General features: G+C 51.2%; 1 protein-coding gene across 1 annotated transcript in view; it reads left to right on the top strand.

The window, feature by feature from the left end:
• Positions 1–1,636: 1,636 nt before the first annotated feature.
• F8 (coagulation factor VIII) overlaps positions 1,637–21,335 on the top strand; it is a 25,667-nt gene continuing 5,968 nt past the window's right edge. The window contains 16 exon segments of the mRNA XM_086470665.1: positions 1,637–1,788; positions 5,458–5,582; positions 5,881–6,003; positions 6,459–6,671; positions 7,740–7,811; positions 8,271–8,378; positions 10,331–10,552; positions 10,828–11,062; positions 12,125–12,299; positions 13,291–13,384; positions 14,922–15,133; positions 15,435–15,585; positions 15,733–15,942; positions 17,248–19,969; positions 20,287–20,452; positions 20,621–20,792. Coding sequence (XP_086326791.1) covers positions 1,637–1,788; positions 5,458–5,582; positions 5,881–6,003; positions 6,459–6,671; positions 7,740–7,811; positions 8,271–8,378; positions 10,331–10,552; positions 10,828–11,062; positions 12,125–12,299; positions 13,291–13,384; positions 14,922–15,133; positions 15,435–15,585; positions 15,733–15,942; positions 17,248–19,969; positions 20,287–20,452; positions 20,621–20,792 — 5,152 coding nt within the window.

The raw sequence follows: 21,335 nt of genomic DNA on the forward strand, positions 1-21,335 counted from the left end.
GTTTTTCCCCTTGGGCCCGGGGCTGTCATAAGGAGAGAGGTGGAAAGAGAAGGAGTGTCCCCAGCAAGGTGGCAGGAACTGTCCCCTCTCTGAGGGGGGGGGACAGAGAGCTGTCACCGACCCCACAGACATGGGGTGCTCCTGCATAGTGAGCCCGTGGGGCTGGGATGCTCAAGGTTGTTCCCAGGCTATGTTGAACTGCACAGGGCAGTGGGACATCAGGGAATGTGTTCCTGGATCTGCTGAGACTGCCTCTACCCAGGGGGCTCAGCTCCTATCTCCCATCCCATCCCCTACCAGTCCCACCTGCCTCAAGCTAAGGATTCATGTCTGGGACCCCAGAACACCCATCCCCCCACCATCCCCACAACCTCCTTCTGTTGCCCAGGCATCAAGACCTGTCACATGGATGCTTCTGGGACTGTCACCAAAGGGGTCACCACCCCCCTTGCACTCCTGTTGCCCTACAGCATGATTTATGGGACATTTCCCCAACTTGCTCGCCCAGCAGATGCTGAGACCATGCAGGGCATTTCTCCTCATCTTTCTGCCTTTGTGAAGTGAAGGAGAACCGCATGCCGGTGTGTATGCATGAGCACATGTGTGTGCATTTGGGGTGTATGTTGAAAATTTGTGAGTTTAAAACAGAAGAAATTTGCAAAAAGTTTCAGTGCATATTTTCTGAGCTGTTCTGCAGGAACCTGGGAGAAAAGGAGAAGGGTGAGGAGCAGCTGAAAGGAGGACTCTCAGGTATCATCATAACCCTCACCCTTCCCACGTGGCTCAAAGTGAGGTTGTGTGGCTAAATCATCACTGCTTGGGGTGCAGGCACCTGGGGGACAGGGATACATCCCACATATGTACATGCATATGTGCATCCCTGACCATTTCTTCACCTCCAGCTCTGCCCCTACAGATGTAGATGCAGATGTAAAATGCACTGGGGGACATGGGGCAGCCTCTCCTGCTTTGTAGCAATATAAGCCATCTGCATCCTGAAGGCAAATTTTCCCCTAAATCACCATTTCCTCAAGATATGTGGGCTAGCAGATACAGAAGACAGCTGCCGGCTCCCTGGGGCTCTCCAGTCCTGGGTATAAGACCAGACTGACCTGCGTGCAGGAGAAATAAAGGCTCCTGTAGCCTGGGCAGCAGCAGGAAGCTGGCCTGCAACCCACTTTCCTCCTTTCCCTCTGCAGTGAGAGGGAAGGTGGGACCAGGCAGAGACCGCACCTAAAATTCCCCTTCCTCTGCAACCCTCCCTTTCCTCACCTCGCTCCCGGACACAGGCCAGGACACTGAGCCAGCTGGATCTTGGGAGCTTACTGTTGCACTTGCCCTCCCTTTTCCTTCTGTTTTTTCCTCTCCTGTCACTGCTACCCCAGAGGAAGAGAGGGAGAGTCCATCACTCACACGCTCCTCTTTGCATTAACCCACTCGAGCAATTCCACTCCTGATGTCTCTGTGAAACTCTCCAGCACTCTGACTGAGCCTGTGGGTGCTGTCTTTACATCATCATCTCCTGTGGATTACAACAGCTGGGTGAGAAGATAAAGTCTTTTCTCTCCACCTTCCTTTCTCATTTCTCCCTTTTCACTTTTCCTTCTGAAGCCAGAGTGGTTCCTAGCTATCGAGCATGATGCTGGTGGCAGCCCTGCGTGGCCTTCTGCTCCTCTGCCTGGTTGAGGAGGGCATCAGCAAAGTCAGAAGATACTACATCGCTGCAGTGGAAACCACCTGGGACTACATGCACAGCAACCTGCTCTCCGTGCTGCAAGCGCCAGCAGGGTAAAGCTCTTTCTATTGCTATGGGTGTTCTCCCACCCTGGTGTGCACAGCACTGTAAGCTGGGGTGCAGGCGGGTGCGTGGGGGCAACCTGGCAGCGTGGGTGCACTGAGCTGCTGGTACAACTGGGAATGGGTGTTTCTGTGCAATGAGTCACTAAATGCAACCCCTAGTAATGCACAGGTGGAATAAATCTGCAGAGAGAGATGCAGACCTGCTCTGCACTACTGCTTTGCACTGCTTTATCTTAATGCTCTTTGCCTGTGACCCTTTAAATTCTGTGCCTGGAGCCAACCTGCACTTTCCCTTCTGCTCTGCATCCTGGGAGCTTTGAGGAGATGTGAGGGAAGATGGGTCCTGTGCCTCACTGCCTGGGGGCTACACAGCGAGGTTGGCTATGCCCCCAACATAAATCAGAGCAGCAAAGGCTCTCCACTGTGTCTGCCCCTGGTAAAACCCAGTTTTAGTTATTTATTTATATCCTTGCCTACATTATGTTGCTGGGGCTGAAATTTTTCATTTAGGGAATGAAAATAATTTTTAGTGTCTGGGCAAAGAATGGTGTTTGTACACAGTGAAAAGAGGGAGAAAGGCATGGTAGTTTTGTCCAAATACTTTAGAGTAGGAAGGAAAAGTGGTGGTTGCATTGCTTATTCATCAGGATGGTGTTGTCTGAAGATACAGCTAGCTTGAACACACATGGCTGTGAATGGACCATTCTGAGCTCAGGATGAGAAGCAGAGCTGGACGGCCACATCCCTGTGGATCAAGCCATACCTCTTCCCTCTGACCTGCTGCCACAACCCCTTCCCTGGGCTCTGTGGGCGATGTCAGGGCCCCCCCCTCTGTGGGCCCCTGACATCTAGGGCGATGTCAGCCCATGGTCCCATCTCAGACCCACACTGGCTTGAGCAGCATGGAGCTGTGGTCACGCACTGTAAACCACCCTCTGGTGATGAGCCACGTCAGCCTGACTAGCTGCTGTAGTCACTGTATCAGAGTTACGTTGTTTCCCCCCCCCCCCCCCCCTTTAGTTACTTCAGTAGAAAAATTGCATCCAGCACCCCGTTCTACTAATGCCGCCCTCCCGCCCCACCCCCGCTTTTACTAATCTTGCACTTGGATCCATTAGGCTATGGTGGAGGTGAGGTCATTCACACCCTGTGGCTTTCCATTTCTTTAATGATGTGCTTGTGCATAGTTTCTGACCTGGGAGTGACTCAGGGACCTGGCTCTGCCTTGGGGGTGAGTGGGGCATTGGCAGGCAGTCTGAAGTCACTTGTCCTTCTCTAAAACAGGGTAAGAAAACTTGGTCTTTCTCAGAGGGACTTGGTGGCATGCTCCACCGTAGAGTCAGGGCATGTTGCTCTGTGTGGCTGTTGCCAGCGGGGTGTTCCTCTTCCCTGGCCCTGCAGCCTCAGCCTGGTTCCCCCCATGTGGGAAAGGCACCGGAAAACAGCCAGGCTGGAGAGAAGGGGCATGCAGGAGCAAGCCAGGAGAGTGTAGCAGGAGCAGAGCTGTTGCCGGAGCTGGGGTGCCCCCAAGCTGTGTGTGGGATGTCTTCCACTCCACCCATTCTATCTTATGGTGCCAGCATCTCATGGCACCCCAAGGGTGCACCTCCAGGCAGGACCTCCAAAACCCCTGTATGTATCCAGTAGTTTCTCTCACACATTTGTGGAAAGCTCTGCCAAATTAATGGGCTACGGCACACCAGGCCAGAGCTGCTTATGTCTTCCCCATGATTTCAGTTTCTCTTCCTCCCAAACACAAACTTACGAGCAGGGTCAGAGCCGGGACCAGCACGTCCTGCAATGGCCCCAGGGATCTCAGCTACGTTTTGGAGCTAGTGGCCACGTAGCAGCACCCTGTGTTTGAGTGCTTCGGCAGTGCAGGGTGTTTACCTTGGCCGTCTCCCGGCTCACAGAGATGAACAGATAGTACAGCTAACAATGCTGATGAAAGTGCCAGGAACACTTATCTCCCTGCCTCGGCTTCAGCCGCCCTTTGGGTAGGAAGTCTACAGGGACCCCAAAGCAGAGGACTAGCCAGAAGCACTTGGATCAGGTGTCCCTGCACCAAACTCTGCCTCCTCGTCTCCTGCAAAGGCTGTCAGGCTCTGCCATGCCAGCTGGGACCCAGTGATAAGCCCTAGTATCACCAAGTCTCCTCCCAGCCATGTCCCAGCATGCCAGCAAAATCCCCCTGGCTCCAGAGGATTTCTGCCTTGTTTACTGCAGAATTAGCAGGACCAGACCCTCGTATCTCAGGGATATATTTTCAAAGCTGGGTTTTCTGAGAGCTAGAGATTAAGGCACAGCTTCCCAACAGTGGACACCCCAATGCCAGCAACCTTGCAGTGCTGCCACTTCCCAGCGTGGGGTCATGCTGAAGAGCAAAGCTTGGTCTGGACCCTACTGCTGCCAAGACAGGAATGACAAAAATTTGTGGGAAAAGTCAGCTGAATGCAGTGGCCCTGCCCACTGGGGCTGTGTCTGCTGGGAGCTTCCTGCTAGCCCAAAAGCAGGGTTATAGTCATGGTGGGAAAGGCAGGAGCTGGGCACACGTGGGGTTTTCATGGGCACCTGTCCTGCTCTGCCCCTGTGGAGGGTGAACCCCCCTCTCCCCACAGCATCCTCTGGCTGCAGGTGGCTTCCAGCTGGCAGCGTGGGGGGTGAGTGTGCGTCACCCTTTCCTAAATTTCAGTCACTCTGGCTCCTTCCTCTTCCTCTTGAGGAAGAGTTGCAAAGGGAACTGCTGCTTGAATGAAGGCTAAGTCAAAGTAGGTAAGCAATCCTCCCTGCTTCTTCAGAGGGAATAAAATACCACCTGGATTTTGCTCCAAACAAAACAAGGCTGGAAGAGTTCTGTCTGGTTACTGGAAATGGTCTCAGTCCTGGGGCTGATAAGCCAGCCTCTAAAATCCCTGGAGAACCTCATGGCTTTGTTATCCTGATAAACATGCTGTATTCCTTTTGGAAAATGAATTTGTTAAGCTGCTTACAGGCTGAAAGCGGCCAGCAGATATAAGTGGGATGTGAAACATATTCAAGTCTCCTTTATCCCTCTGCTGCAAGGAGTATTTTTTTAAGGGCTGACTGTAAATCCCAGTTTGGTCAGAAAAGAAACATAGCAAGCTGCTGCAATCTGCCATGCAGGCCAACAGTCTCTTTCCCAGAGGGAGCCAGGGAGGATGCCCAAGGTTGTACGTGATGTGATGTGTCTGCCACACCTGAAGGTGCTGGAGATGGGGTGGGGGGCAAAGGCCACTGTGGCAGTGCTGTCTCAGCACTCTCAGTGCCCTAGGTCTCTGCTGGTGGGGAAGCATGAACCTAGGCAAGGCATGAAGCAGGATGCTGGCAGCAATGCCTGCAGCTGTGCCCACTCCCAGCTGCAGCTGGGTACAGCGCTGTTCTGCCTGCCCTTGTGTCTTCCTCCATCATGACTAACATTGTGACATTAATCACTGCCATTTGTCATCCGTAAGATAAGCAAAACTTTTCCAAACACACCTGGGGGTTGTCTGGAAACCTGAAGGACACAACAGGGTGAACCATCCTCAGGGCCAGCACAGCACAGCACAGGCAAGCTGGTGGGGAGGAAGAGGATGGCTGCTGCCCATCTGTGGGTGTGGCTACACAATCAGCCTTGGCTTTTGCTTCTTCCTGCAGCATGTCGGGGCACTCAGACCCACAGACGTCCATGTCTGGTGTCCCTCCCCGGTACTGGAAGGCTGTGTTTGTGGAGTACCCCAATGCCTCGTTCATGCAGCCCAAGCCCAAGCCAGCATGGATGGGTAAGAAGCATCCACAGCAGGGTGAGCCCTCGCTCTCCTTGACAGTGGCCAAATTCATCCTGGGTTGGGTGCTGGCAGCATCTCGGCCAGAATGGGAAAGCACCTGGCTAGAGTCCCAGTACGGCAGAGCTGCTGGGGATGCAGGGAACCTTGCTGGTGCCAGAGCAGTTGATGCTGCCATGCTATGTGAGGTACAACTGATAGTTGTGCAGGTGGAAAGAACAGACCCTTTGGGGCCCATGGCTGGCTGTGAGCTGCCTGCACCCAGCTGCCTGACCCTGTTGTCTTCCCTCTTCAGGTCTCCTGGGCCCCACCATCCGAGCAGAAGTCTATGACACAGTGGTTATCACATTTAAGAACCTGGCCTCCCGCCCATACAACCTCCATGCTGTCGGAGTGTCCTACTGGAAGGCGTCAGAGGGTGAGTTGCACAGCACCTCCTGCTCTGTCACCTGCCAGGAGGGAGCACATCATTCCTTGATGCTGCTATTCATGTCCCTCTACGAGGACAGACAGTCACAGACATGGCTTAGCCTGGAGGAACAACAAGACCATGCCCAGCCCAGAAATGAGCTGAGCTGAGCAAGCAGCCCAGAGCAAATCCTTACTAGCTACAAAGGTAATACATAGGTTAAACCTGAGTTTGGGCTAGGAAGACTCTGCCCTCCAGCATCAGGGCAGGTGGTAGGTGCACAGCCCAACAAGTGAGTCTCCAGCTCACTGCTCTGAGACCAGCCACTGTCAGTGGGCGTCGGGCTGGTCTCAGAGTCTGGGATGGAGACAGGCTGTGCTCTGAGTTCGGGGAAAAGGCATTTCTGTAGCCCTGATGTGTTGCAGTTGAAGCTTCAGTGTCATCTGGCTGTTCTTTGGCTTTAGGTGCACAGTATGAGGATGAGACCAGCCAGCCAGAGAAGGAGGGTGACAGAGTGGATCCAGGGAAGACACACACATACATCTGGGAAATCCAGCAAAACCATGGTCCGATGGATGGTGACTCACCATGCTTGACCCACTCCTACTCCTCCAACACTGACAGTGTGAAGGATATCAACTCTGGTTTGATCGGAGCCCTGCTTGTGTGCCGACCTGGTAAGGACAGCACAGGATGGAGACAGGTCACATGCAATTGTGAATTGAAAAGCAGAAAAATCAAAGATGACTTCCAGAGACTGAACGTGGCAGTAGAGTCAGTAAGCTGTGGTCAACAACGGCACTTTTGAAGTTTGGCCCTTTCCTAAAGAGTCCCTTCCTAGTGCAGGAACCAAACACACTTGGGGTTTCCCTGCTGGAGAGAAATCAGTCGCTTCTTTCCTTTGCAAGATTTCAGACCACAGATTAAATCTTCTACCTTATACTTAAACCGTATCTATCTACATGAATTGATATGGAGGCATAGATGTTTGTCTTTCCTTCAGAGCTTCATCAGGCTGTGATTGTTCAGTGTCAGCCAGGGTGCTTTGTCAAACACGGCTTTGTCGGAAAGAACTAGAAGGGAGTTTGTATCAGCAAGGGTTAAGGATCAGGCAGGAAAGAGGCAGGACACCTGGGGCACTGTCTGATCCACAGTACTGGTGCTTGCTCTCCTTCCTTTGGCAAATGTGGAGGTGATGAAATCCTGACTGTTAATACTTGCTGGGTGCAAGGCACAAAGCAGTGTACCTGGGGTGGGATTGGTCACCCCTGGTTGACCCATCTCCTGGAGGTAGTTGTCTAGACCACTCTGTAGTCACTAGAGAAGAATGGGCAGGAGTCACCTCCTCCTAGGGTACTGTCTGCAGGCTCCAGTGACTCACCAGGAGCAGTTTCTCCACTAAGCAAAGTCTAGACGAGCACAGGCAATGGTGCTGATGAGAGGCTAGATAAAATAGGCTCTTCCAGATGACTAAGTGGATCCTGAGAGCCTGCAAGGGGAAGAAAGCACAAACTGACCTTTCAATACCTTCTGGGACCAGCTGCCCCTCAACCATGGGCTTTTGGGGACTTCAAGGCTGGAAACATGGCTCAAAACAGGACTATACCAGTTGTGAGATGAAACAAAAGCAATCCACAGCCTGGCCTTGATTTACCAGTTCTTGGAGGGCACAAAGGGAATGACCTGTGGAGGCGGGCATGGTGCTTGCTGACCTTTAAAGAGATCCATCCTGTGGCATCTTGCAGGGACCCTGGCGAATGATGGGAACAAGGAGGCGCAGCAAGAGTTTGTGATGCTCTTTGCAGTGTTTGATGAAGGTAACCACCCTGTTGACCAGTGTCGGACCCTGAATTCAGCCTGGTCTGTGGCATGTGCTTTGGCCATGGTGTGAGTGCAGCTGCTCAGCTCCCACACTGCCTCCTGAGGGTTTGATTCTTGTACAGCCCTCCCAACCACTGTGCTCCTGGTGCAGTACTGCCACTCCTTCTTCTGTTCCACAGATGCAGGGAGCTTGCAGCACCCCCAGCTCTCCTATCCCTGGCATTGTTCCCATCACACGGGCTAAAGCTGCAAGGGAGTAATGCCCTGTCACGTGCAATGGTCACCACCGCATTCATGCAGAGCTGTGGCCAGGTCTGCTGTGGATTTCCAACAGGCACCACACATCAGACCTCCCTGGATTTTGTCTTTCATACTGTTTCACCCCACTGGAAAGGTTTCCTTTTTCTTTGAAATGCTCTCAAGTGAAAGCTGACTGCATCTTCCTCTCTCCATAGGGAAAAGTTGGTACTCTGAGCCCAGCTCCCGGGCAGCTCCTCAGCCCCTGCTTCGCAACAGGACGGAGATGCACACCATCAATGGCTACATCAATGGCTCACTGCCTGGTGAGTAACGGTGTGCCGGGGACAGGAATGGAAGGCATGCGAGATGCAACGAATAGGGATGTAGCCTTGAGTCTGTAAACTCAAGGTAGCTTTTGAAAGGATGTGAGAGGGTACATCAAGAGGAGTTTCCAGGTGATGGATCTGTTAGGCTGTGTTCACCCCAGAGGGGCTATCACATCTCCACTGCTTGATCTGCCTTGCCCATTTAGAGTGTGGTAGGAACTCTTTCTAGCTATCTGTGTTGCCAAGTGCAGCTGACCTCTTCAGAGGACTCCAGGAAGAGTGCTGGTAGCAAAGTTTCATCTCTTGTAGCCCTGTGAATGAGGCTGGATGTAAAGTTGAGAGGAAAGTTCAGCTCTTACTAGCCTGGCTCTGACAACACACCTCTGCAGAATTTGGAGAATAGAATTATAGAATCATTTAGGTTGGAAAAGATCCTTGAGATCATTGAATCCAACCGTAAACCTGACGCTTCCAAGTCCACCACTAAACTATGTCCCTAAGCGCCATATCTACAGTCTTTTAAATACCTCCAGGTATGGTGACTCAACCACTTCCCTGGGCAAGCCTGATCCAATGTTTGACCACTCTTTCAGTGAAGAAATTTTTCCTAATATCCAATCTAAACCTCCCCTGGCGCAACTTGAGGCCATTTCCTCCTGTCCTATCACTTATTACTTGGGAGAAGAGACACCCATCTTGCTACAACCTCCTTTCAGGTAGTTGAGGAGAGTGATAAGATCTTCCCTCAACCTCCTTTTCTCCAGAAAAGCAAAAGAAAAGGCTGTTTGTGGTCTTAGTGAAGACAAAAGTTGGCATTTTCTGATGTTCTTTTGGGAGAAGGTCCAGAGCCACCTGAGAGTGAAGTATTTCCAAGGCAAACTGGGAAACATTGTCAGGGGAATCATTACCATCAGCAGCCTTGGTGAACCACACCCTGAAACTTCTCACCTGGATCTGGCTGTTCTCCAATAAAATACAAAAGCAAAACTCCCCTGAATTCCCTGTCCCAGTGGATCCATGGAGCTAAGAGCTGAGTAGATCTCATGGTCAGCTGCTGTGTTCGCACAGTGGGTTTCCCCTCGAGAAGGTATCCACTTCTGCCCAGCAACCCCCTGTCTGGCTGTGGGACCTGGCCTGACAGGTGTTTGATGGACAGATGGCAATGCAGAGCTTGAGAGTCTCAGGATGGAGCCTCCACCCTGTCTCCTCCCAGGCTCTTGGGATCTGTTCCAGTCACCTATTTATCGCACTCAGTGCCAAAAACATGTGCTTGACTCTGTAGTTGACGTTGTTTGGCTTTAGCTTCCAGGAACTTGTTCTTGTTATTCACTTCCCTGATAGATTACAGAGCACTCCAGCACAAACTAATTTCTCCCCACAAAAATATTTTTACAATGCAGTCAAGTCCTCTCGCATTTCCTAAGCACACTGAACTCTTTAAGTCTCTCTGAGGAAGAAATTTTCTCCAGCCTTCAAATAATCCTGGTGACCTCTCTCTGCCCTTTTTGGGGTATTTCAGCTACTGCTGAGGATATGCTGGAGCCCTGCTGCAGATGCAATGTTTTAGTATCAGGCTTGCCAGTGTTGTGATCAGACAAATGATTCCCCTTTCCAGTTCCTGATTACCCTATTTGTAGAGTCAAGGAGCATATGTACCTCTTTTGCCACTGCATCCTGCTGTCACCTTCCATCAGCACAGCTCCCAAAGCCCTTGCCAGAGCCCCCCATTCTGTAAATCTAGTCTTATCTCAGGGGATGATGTGGCCTGCACCACCTGTTTTGCTCATACAGTCCATGTTCACATGCAACTTCTTCAGATTGAAGTCACCACCTTGCAGGGCAGGGGACTCTACTCAGCATGTGTCAGGCTCCAAGTCCATGACAGCAAGACTGGGGACAAGGGATGGACACAGTGATGACTTCTGGGTGCTTTCCTTCTCTCCTGGCAGGTCTCACACTGTGCCTCAAGAAGCAGGTCCACTGGCACGTGATTGGGTTGGGCACTGGGCCAGAAGTCCACTCCATCTTCTTCGAAGCCCACACATTCCTGGTGAGAAGCCATCGTCTCAGCAGCCTAGAAATCTCCCCTGCCACTTATCTCACAGCCCAGACCATGCCAAGAACAGCTGGCTCTTTTCAAATGTTCTGCCAGATACTGTCCCATCAGCAAGGTAACCTTATTCTGCAAGAGTTCAGGGAAAAAGTTTTGGGGATCGCCCAGGCTCAGGGTTCTATGCAATGCTGCAGCTCCAAGACACCTCCTGCTCCATTGTGTTACATCCACATGCAATCTGGCCCGTAACCAGGACGGCATAGGTTGACTCATGTGATGGCCCATTTGATGGGGACAGTAGTGGAGAGGACATCTCCCAAGCAGAGCCTGGGGGGTGTGTGCCTGTCCTAGCATGTCAGTGTGACCCTTTCTGCCTGGCTTGTCTGAACTCAGCTGGCATGGAGGCCATTGTGAAGGTGGAGGAGTGTATGGAGGAGCGCCTGATGAAGATGGGGAAGCTGTCAGATGAGCCAGAGGATATGGAGTACCCTGAAGAAGACGAGGAAATTTATCATGTGATCCAAGTGCGCTCTTTTGCCAAAGAGGAGCCTGTGACCTGGACTCACTACATTGCAGCTGAGGAAATGGACTGGGACTATGCTCCTGTGAAGCCAGTGTCTCTGAACAGGTGAGAGTGAGCATGTGTGCCCATGAGGCTGCTCCTCAAGGCAGCTCTGCCAGCTCTTCCCATTTTCTCCAGAAATTTATTTCCTTCTACCCAATCTGGACAGTTTTATTCTTTCTTATTAATGCTAACAGTATGGATGCAGGACAAGGATAATCTTGGGGAGGCCATGGGAAGGCAGGACCTGGCTTTGCTCCATTTTCCCAAATGCCCTGCAGAGGCATTTGTCTCCAGGGCATTTGTCTCTCTGTCGCCCAGTTCTCTTGGGGTCAGCCCCTTCTGAGCAGGCAGCAATGCCTGGAGACCCTTCTCACCCTCCAGCCAGGAGGCCCTGCACAGCCATGTGCCCACAGTTCCAGAGTGTGTGTGTCCTTGCCCTGTTTGGAAGGACCTGCTGTAGAAGGCAGAGGTGATTAGCCCCTGCTACTGCCCCACTTCTTGGAGGGAGAGGTGATGCAAGTGTGATATTGCAGTAGAATTATGTTAGTCAGTACCGCATGGCAACGACACTTGTCACCAGTCCTGATCACTCTGCTGACACAGGCTGTGTGGGCTGGGGCTGGCTTGGTAGTGGGGTCACCAAGTTCTGCCCTAGCTGGTGATCCCAGCCAGTGGCTGCTGGAGCAAGGCATGCAGGGCAGAAGTCCCCGCCTGCAGCACCTCACCTCACAGGGTAAGCCAGAGGAGGTGTCATCTCCAGCTTTGGGCTGGCCTTGCTCCTGGAAAAGAGCTGGGATGATCAAGAAAAGGCAGCTGCTCTGTTGCCTTATGCCTGCATATTGAGGGTGTTCCCTGACAACCTGCCATGCTCTCAGCTCTCAGTCACCGCTTTCCTCCAAGACAGGCCAGTGTCAGGCAAAGGCTGCTACAGTGCAACCTAGTTGAAGCTTTCTCCACTAAAGAAGCACTGAATCACTTGAAATGTTAGTCCCCAGGATGCGTATTGTGATTACAGGGATGGGTGTCCTAGACAGCTGTGTGGGTCCTTAGATGATGGAAGGTCTTGCTCCAGTTCTGACAGCATCCTGTATATGGCCATTTGTTCTTTCTCTGCTCTGCCTGCAGAAACATCACGAGCCTGTTCCTGGAGGCTGGCCCTCAGCGGATCGGTTCCAAGTATAAGAAAGTGATGTTTGTAGAGTATGAGGATGCAACTTTCAAGAAGCGCAAGGTGTCAGATCAACTGGACAAGGGAATTCTGGGGCCTGTCATTAAGGGGGAGGTTGGAGATCAGTTTAAGGTAAGAGAGAGATTGCTTTCCACAAAGAGGGTCTGGAAGGGGAAACTTCAGAGCTTGATGCTATTCCTCCTAATAGCACTTGGTTTGTGGCTAAGGTCTGACATAAGTCCTTGAGGTGCTCTATCACGTTTGGTAATGTCCAAAGTTCACCAGAAAGGCAGATGTTACTGAAAGCTAAAGCTAAATACTCTCAGTGAGATCTGCAGAGATGCCCAGAATATGGCCCAGTCCCCTTGATTTGACTTCATTGCAGGTGTCTTAGCAATCATGTGAATTAATCTATGATGCATGGCATCCAGCACCTTCCTCTGAGGCAGGAGTGTCTTCTCATCCTCCACTCTTCTGCAGCTGTGTGCTCTTACCATACAGTGTTGGGGACTGTCTCTTGTGTCTTCCCAAGCGCCTCTGCTGACCACTTGACTTGGTTGCCACTGGGAGGAACGGGATGGTTTCCAGGAGCTTCACATTTCTGTTCTCTGCCTGTGCTTCCCTGTGCAGTTGTGGGCATGGAGCTGAAGGTAACGTGTGGCAAAGCTCCAACAGAGCTATTTAGAGAAATAAATGAAGGGCTTCAAGCAGTGAAGTGGGGAGCACTTTTGAAGCTGTTGACTGCTGTGCATACTTAGTGTCTTGGTCCTCTGAGGCCTCTTGGATTGACAGACATCTTCTGTCTCATATGCAAAGTGAGACTAAAACCAGCAACTTTCCCTTTAATGAATCTGATATTTTCATGCCTTCCCTAAAATGGACACCTCCTGGAAAGATGGACAGTGTAGATTGGTAGAGAAATAAACAGTAGTTTCTTCTATTGTGACTCCTACTTTGTGGTCCCAGACACATCCTGATTCCTCCCCGTTGGACACTGGCAGGTAGCCAATCCCAGAGCGCCACTACCCAGTATTTCCTTCCCTGTGAGGACACTGAGGGCAGCCTCGAGGGCTCACAACATTCAGAAAGCATTAAATATTCCTACTGGCTGTCCTCATTTCAGATCGTGTTCAGGAACCTGGCAAGCAGACCATACAACATCTACCCTCATGGCCTCACCAGTGTAAGGCCATACCATGCCATGAAGCCCTCTCAAGGTAAGGCAAGCCATGAGACTTTGGGGCATCACTTGGCCATTGACATTCTTCTGGGCCAGGAGAGCTTCCTGCAGCCAGTGGTAAGACTGGTTGTCCAACCCATCCATCCAAGCACCTGAGCCCTGCAATCCTGGAGATGATGATGAGTCTTGGTTCGTGTCCCCCTTGGTGCCATGTGACCCTGCCTTTAAGGAAGGTTTGGATGATGTCTGGAAGAAGGGGCATTGTCAACCAGGGAGCTGGGACCATGTTGCTTGGTCCATCCTGGAGTCTTCCACTTTCTGATGAGGCAGGAATGACCAATTTGCTTACAGTCCTCATTCCCTGGGCATCCCCTGCCCTGATTTAATGTGGGGGGGTTCATTATGATTCAGACCCTCCCTCTTTCAGCTTCGCAGTTTTTGCTCTGGGGTTGTTGAGTTAGCAGGTTCGTTTCCCAGAACTGCTTTACCCCTGCCAGCATGCTCCCAGGATGACGACTTGTGCAAGGCCATCTCACATCCCACCAGGGCAAAATCACACCCCATCCCTCTCCTGTCCTCCTATCTGCCCTTTTGGGTGCATTTCAATGATGGGAGCAATTGCAGAGGCTGGAGAAAAGCTCCTCTGCTGCAGCAGAGGTGGCAGAACCAGGACAGCAGCTGCTAAGAAGTTCAGCAAATTTGTTCAGCTTTATGATCTATTACTATCTAAATTAAAGTTTTCCTTCAGAAGAGTCAAAAGGGCAAAGTGGCCCATTGGCTGGCAGAACTAAAGGAGGCAAGCTACACAAGGAAGTCGGGAGCTCTGTCCCCCTCTGTCAACATCCCCCAGCCAGACATGGCTCACCATCTTTGCCAGTGATTCAGCTCTGTGAAAGCAGGCAAATTGTGGTCCTGGAGCCACAGGGATGATGGGAGAATAAATGAAAACCTAGGGGAAAATAAATAGAAAGAGCTACTCCTACCCTGACTGATACAGAGCTTTGCAAACCATGCTCTCACAGTGGCTCAGCTGGGCACTTGTAGCAGAGAAAGGTCTTTTCCTAAGACCATGTCAGTGCAAGATCCTGCTGAATGCTCAGATGATTTATTTGCATTTGAGTTTTCCTTCTATTCCTTCCAGATCTCCTTGCTTTTCTCATGGTCTAGCTGTATTTGCTTAAAAATCTGTCTTTCCTTGCTCTGTTTCTCATCCATTTCAGCCCTGCCCAGCTCTGTACCTTCATCTGCAAACTCTTCTAGGCAGCCCATAGCCCAGACACAGCTGAGACTGGGCAAATTTTCCAGTTTGCAGGAGTTTCAAGGGCTATCAAGATTAGGCATAGGCCTCTTCATCTTCACCTCGTCCCAGGGGCTCCTTTTGTCCAGATCAGCTTTCCATGCAGGCAAATGCTAACAGCCAGTGTGTCATCCAAGGGTGGGCGTGGGTTTGAGTAGTTTTCTGTGCAACTTGTGGGGTCAGGAAACCTCCTTTCTGAGCTCTTTTAAAAAGTGGGATCACCCCTTGCAGGAGCAGCCCAGACCTAACTAACTGCCCTTGGGCTGTGTGTTGCCAGATAAGAATATAAAGGACATTCCTATCCTCCCTGGCCAGTCATTCACCTACAGCTGGAGGGTCACCACTGAGGATGGGCCAACGAAGTCGGATCCTCGCTGCCTCACCCGTTTCTACTACAGCTCCATTAACCCGGTCCGAGACATGGCCTCAGGCCTTATTGGGCCTCTTCTGATCTGCTTTAAGAAGTCCATGGATCAGAGAGGAAATCAGGTAGGTCCTTCCTTTGTTGCCTCAACTGCCAGGCTGAAAGGCTGGAATAACTGCGGTGGGTGAAATATTTGGGTAAACCCAAATTTGCCTGTCCTGTTCTCTTCAACCCTACCAACAGTTCCAACGCCTCTGCCTTCCCCATCCTCCCTTGCATGCTCCCTTCTCTCCAAACCTGGACCCTAACTCCTGTGAAATAGCAGTAAACTGTTCCCCATCACCCAGAATAAGACCTGGCAGCTACACTGGGCCCCAGGTGTGCTCTGACCAGACCAGGAATAACCGCTTCCCTCTCCACCTCCAGATAATGTCAGACAAGACGAGGTTGGTGCTGTTTTCAGTCTTCGATGAGAACCACAGCTGGTACTTGGAGGAGAACATCAGGCGGTTCTGCACTGACGCAGCCCATGTGGATACCCAGGACCCCCAGTTTTATGCCTCCAACGTGATGCACAGTGAGTGCTCAGCCAGGGGCTCCCTGCAAAGCCCTGGAAAACACAGGCTCATCCATGCCCCAGGGAACAAGCAGGGAACATGCAGCAGATCAGCAGCCATGGGGGAATCAGATTCTGATGAAATGTTTCACACCTGCTCTCTTCCAGCTATCAATGGCTTTGTGTTTGACAACCTCCAACCAAAACTCTGCCTGCATGAAGTTGTGTACTGGTATGTCCTGAGTGTTGGGGCCCAAACAGAATTCCTCTCAATCTTCTTCTCTGGAAACACATTCAAGCACAACATGGTCTTTGAGGATGTGCTTACCCTTTTCCCATTTTCTGGAGAAACAGTCTTCATGAGTTTGGAAAAGCCAGGTTAGTAATGTGCTATTCTATAAACCATGGGCTTGGCATCACAGCAGAAATAAGTAAGCACCTCCAGTCAGGTCTCTGGTACCCGACTGCATTTTGGCAGACCTGAGAGCAAAGGGATGCACAACCTGATGGAACAGCAAAGTGAGAGGCAATGATTAAATCCTTCCAAAGCTTAAATCAAAGAAATTAAATTACTTTATTCTACTTCATTAATAGGGTGTCTTAAGGTCACATATGCTGCCAAGCCAGTAAGCTGGCTGCAGTAACATGAGCCCCAATGGACCTTGCATCTACACCCTTGGCTCCAAGTTCAGAGGTCAAGGGGAGCAGCAGTGCTGTCCCTGCTTTGGGTTCAGCCACTGGTCACAGCATCCCATTTATCTCCACACCTGTGCAAGGACAGAAATTGCAGCCATGGAGCAGTCCTAGAAAGGATTTTCTTCAGAGTTTGGTTTTATTTCCCCCCACTCAGTATTTTTCCCTTAGCATTTGCAAAAGCAGTGCCGTTAACCAGTTCCTCACACACAGAGAAACAGAGAATTTACCATGTGGTTGGAAACAGTGATACGATGGTCATGAGCACTGCACCCTAAGCCAAGCTGACAGGGTTTCTAGATACCCCAGGAAGCTTTCTAAAACCCAGCCAAAGGTTGCATCTGCTTGAACTCTGATTTTTGCTTGCTGATCTGAAGCAGGCAAGCAGCTCAGACAGCAGCAGATGACAGCTCTCTCCAGTGTCAGAGCCTGGTTATTACATATCTCCTCACGCACTCTTGGTGCCTGGAGAAGAAGCACTTGCTGCGGGGAGCAAATGCATTGACTAGGGATGTGAGCAAGAGGTAGCCTTTTCATTTCTTTCTCCTTGAGTCAGAGAGACGAGACAACTGTGTCTGGGAGAGAGGTGTATTTGACAGCACCAGCATGTCTTTGGGGGTGGATTATGGTGATTATTTTGCAGCTGGCAGTAATCCTGGAGGCTCTGTGGGTTCTCAGTGCATTAACTATTCTCACCAAGCTATTGTTGGGGCCTCGCGGGTGTGTGTAGCTTGCTTAGCTCTGGCAGGAAACACCAGCCCTGCTGATGGTACTTGTCAGGACTGGATCTGATGCTGCCAGCAACCTTAATCTCTTGTAAATCCAGTGTAAAATAGCCTAGGGATTATGAAAACATGAAATCACTACCATGAACCAGAGGCTGCCAGAAAATATAGGTTGCACTAGTGAGGGAGCAGCATGGGGATGGCAGCTCTTCTGATTTCTCATTGTGGTGGGCTGATGGTGGCCTCTTGTCCTCTCTTGAGACAGGCATCTGGACGCTGGGGTGCTTGAATCCTTATTTCAGAGATCGAGGGATGCACGCCAAGTTCACAGTCTTGCAGTGCCAGCATGAGCAATACCCTGATGGGGAAGATTATGTGGATTTTGAGGAGGAGGAGGAGGGCGTTTTTGACTTCCAACCCAGGGGCTTCTCTAAAAGAAAGAGATGGCACAGACCATGTGTGAATGAGCAACTGAACAATGTCACCTCTTCCAGAAATGAGACAGAGAAGCGAAGATTGTGCTTAACAGAGCACAGCTATGGTGCCCTCCTGAGCAATGGCAGGATTTCTGATCCCACTTCCAATGGTACATCAACACTTTTAGGAACAATCCCACATCCACCTGATATTTCCATGTCTTCTCTGCCAGAGAAAAACTATGAGCCAGTGTCCTATGAATCCCTCCTGGAAGACGAAGAATTGTCAAAAATCATCAGCCAGGATGAAGGGTTTGAAGCTCTCCCACCTGGAGAACACTTGGCGAGTGTCACTGGGAGGATCCATGGTACTGTGAACTCAGAAGAAGGTCAGCACCGGCTGCACCAAGCCACGCAAGCTCCAGAGGTGCAGGAGCCAGTAAAAATTACAATGGTCCACTCTGGTGGTACATTAGAGCTCTTGGAAGCAGAGCCTCAAAAGACAACTACTCATGCAACAGGCTTGTGGGACTCAATTGCTTATACTGCTAGCAAAGCTCCTCTTCAAGAGAATAGGAGCTCATTTCACCAGAATTACCTGGAGTACAATCTGGGACTTCAAGACACTTCTTCACAGGGTGCTGAGGACAAGTTGCTAAGAGGGGCTGATAAAATATCCTTGAATCTCTACGAGTCAAAGGAGACAATCAATACAGAACCAGCTTTAAGTACTGATCATAGTTCTTCCTCCACACTGGACAATCTTGCATCTTCAGTCAAGACAGAAGACAACAGGTCTTCTCACACTGTGGTTCACAGTCACAACAGAGAAAGCAATTATTCATCAAATGAGCTAGATGCTAGGCTGGAAAAAAGACCTCACAAAATGGTTTCACAAGGCTTTTACGAATCTTTTGAAGAGAAAAATATTTCTTTCTCAGACCTGGGACCCAGCAAACCTGTACAAGAACGAATCCTCACAGATAAGAGTAACTCCTTGACTGCAAAAAGTGGCAGAGAACAAGAAGATAGTGAACTTGCCAAAAGCACAAGCCTTCTAGAAACCACTTTTGCACACACCAATGACCTTGAGCCTTCCAGCTATATAATGACGGAAGAGAGAGATGAACTAATCTTGGAGGCAGTGTTTCAGGATGCTACATCTGCTAAGGAATTGCCAGAGATGGACAGTCTTGCCTTTCCTGAATCAAACATCATGGCCAATGACACAAGGCAGTTCCCAAATGCTTTCTTAAACAGCCCTGAGCAGTTTCTGAGACACAGAGCTCCAGCCCCGAGCATGAGTGGCCCCAACTGGAGGCCTCAACAAGCCAAGTCACTGGAGAGCAGAGGCTTGATGCATGGTCTGGGTCTTCCCAACACCAGTTGGTCTGGCAGCAGGGTGTCCCTCTCTGACAGTAACAGGGCAGAGCTGGATCTGGACGGCCAGACCCCTGAGACAGCAGTGAAAAAGAAAGCCCCAAAAGCATGTGGAACTCATTCCCCTTTTTGCAGTGCTCGCTTCAAAAAGAGGTCCCTTACATCCAGTAACACTGTGCCTGAGGTGATGGGGGCCCAGAAAAGTCTGGAAGAAAAATCAAACATGATTGAAGGGAGACTACACTCGGGCAAGGATGCTTCACAGGCTCTGCTTGGAGATAGTGCTAGTGAGATGCATTCTGAGAGGAAGCCAAGCACAGATCGGGATGTACAGAGCAGCAGTGAGGGGGTCCAGCACAGCACACACTCCTTCCCCACATGGGGAGCACTGGGGAATGAAGTAGTGATGGCAGCAAGCAGCTCGGAAACGCTGGCTACTGCTGTGGTTGCAGAGCTGGCCTCAAACTGGGACAGGACAGCGGGATACGCTGGGGACTTGCAGAGCGCAGCTTTGGCTGAGCCACAGCCAGGAAGAAGTGCTGTCTGGGGGGCTCCTGGGAGTGAGCAAGCTCAGGGTAGAAGCCAGATGGAGGAGGAGACAAACTCTGTGGAGCAGCTGGGTCAGTTTGGTCCTCAGCCTCAGCAGCTCAAGGCCAATGCCATGAAGGACTATGTGCCTGAGAGCATGTCTGGGCAAAGCCCAGAAGAAATCCCCATAAAACCAGCCTCCAAAGAGAACTATTCCTTGTTCTCAAGCAGTCCTCATCACAACCACAGCACTACCAAAAAACTAACCAAATACGTGCAAGCCAGTCCAGATGGATGGCAGGTGCTCAGTGGGGAAGATGTCCTCAGCGAAACTAGGAAGAGAGACGGCCAGGGCCTAGGAAAGCCCAAAGAAGATGGCGAAAGCAACAGCACAGCTGGGAAGAGGAACCATGGCCCAGGACACAGGGAGAGACCAGCTCTGAACAATGGAACCCTTTCCAGCCCCTCGAGGCTAAAATCTCACAAGCCAGACTACGATGAGTATGGTGACACAGAGCAGACCGTGGAGGATTTTGACATCTACGGGGAAGAGGAACACAATCCACGATCCTTCCAGGGGGAGGTACGGCAATACTTCATTGCAGCAGTGGAGGTGATGTGGGAATACGGGAACCAGAGACCCCAGCACTTCCTAAAAGCCACGTAAGTGTGACTGTCCCTCATGTATTCTTCCTGCACTGAGTGAGTCATGCAGTTGGCATATGAGTTGGCATGTCCTGGCAGGCAGGATCACAGGTGTATGACTGTATGACCCAGCCAAGCAGCCCAGGGGAAGGATGCTCCCAGTGCCTCCTCTCCACCTGGGGAGTTTTGTAACTCCAGCAACCTTGAGCTTCCTTGCAAATGGGTCAGGGATGCTCTAGGCTCTGCATCACACCTGCCCTGCAGCTGCACTGCCATGGTTGCCCTCCCTGTGGGACACTATCACCTGACTTGGTTAACTGCCCTCACCCCAGCAGGGACCCCTGGAGCAGCAGAAGGAAGCCTTTCCAGCAGTACCGCAAGGTGGTTTTCCGAGAGTACATAGACGATTCCTTCACACAGCCGCTGCTGCGGGGAGAGCTGGATGAGCACTTGGGCATCCTCGGGCCATACATCAGGGCAGAAGTTGAAGATGTCATCATGGTGAATTGAAACTTCCCATTTCCTATAAAATCTGAAATCCCCCCATTGCTGGCTGTGCTCAGCCAGAGGGAGTGCTGAGGTGGCCCTGCAGGCTCTGCAATGCCCATAGGTTCACCTTCAGGGCTCGGGGGCAGGAGCTGCTCTGTTGACACCTTCCATGGTATGCAGATGGTACCATGTTGGGAGGCAAAGCCACCATCCAGAGGGACCTCAGTGGCTGGAGGAATGGGCCAGCAGGAACCTCAGAGTGTTCAGATGCAGAGCCCTGGACCTGACACAGACCCAATCCCTGCAACAGCACAGCCCAAGCAGCTCCTGGGCTCCATGAGGAGCCTTTTGGGTGAAGGGGCTGTAAAAAGGGTAATAAGCTAAGCAGGATTCAGTACAACTTCTTTGAGTGCTCTATGTAAGGGCAGGCTCAGGCTTCCCTCACCTCCAGATGTCCTTCAGCACCCACCTAAGGAAGCGGTGAAAGGCTCTTCACCAGGCTCAGGACTTCTATGCCTGGAGAAGTTGCCCAGTTTTCACTGAAATCTTCACCAGGATGGATTCAGCAGCTTTGGGCTCCAGAGACAGTAGTGTAGCTGACCTTGCTCCCATTAAGCAGGGAGAGGGTTTCATCCTGCTGACATGACCAGGATGCACTTTCCACTGGGGATCATACTGCAGAGCCACAGCTTGTAGTTCAGCAGGGGCTGGCCACTGCATGGAGCCCACCTGGAGGTCTGGGCACTGGGGACATGGGTGCCTCCTTCCCACCAGCTGGCTGGGTCCAACCCCAGAGTACAGTGCACTCTCAGCACTGCACCTAGACCCATCCCATACTCTCTTTGCTTTGACTTCCTTCTGGTGCAGGTTACGTTCAAGAACCTGGCCTCACGAC

The sequence above is a fragment of the Leptosomus discolor genome, chromosome 9, assembly GCF_034619465.1.
Source record: "Leptosomus discolor isolate bLepDis1 chromosome 9, bLepDis1.hap2, whole genome shotgun sequence".
In the NCBI taxonomy this organism is placed as follows: Eukaryota; Metazoa; Chordata; class Aves; order Leptosomiformes; family Leptosomidae; genus Leptosomus; species Leptosomus discolor.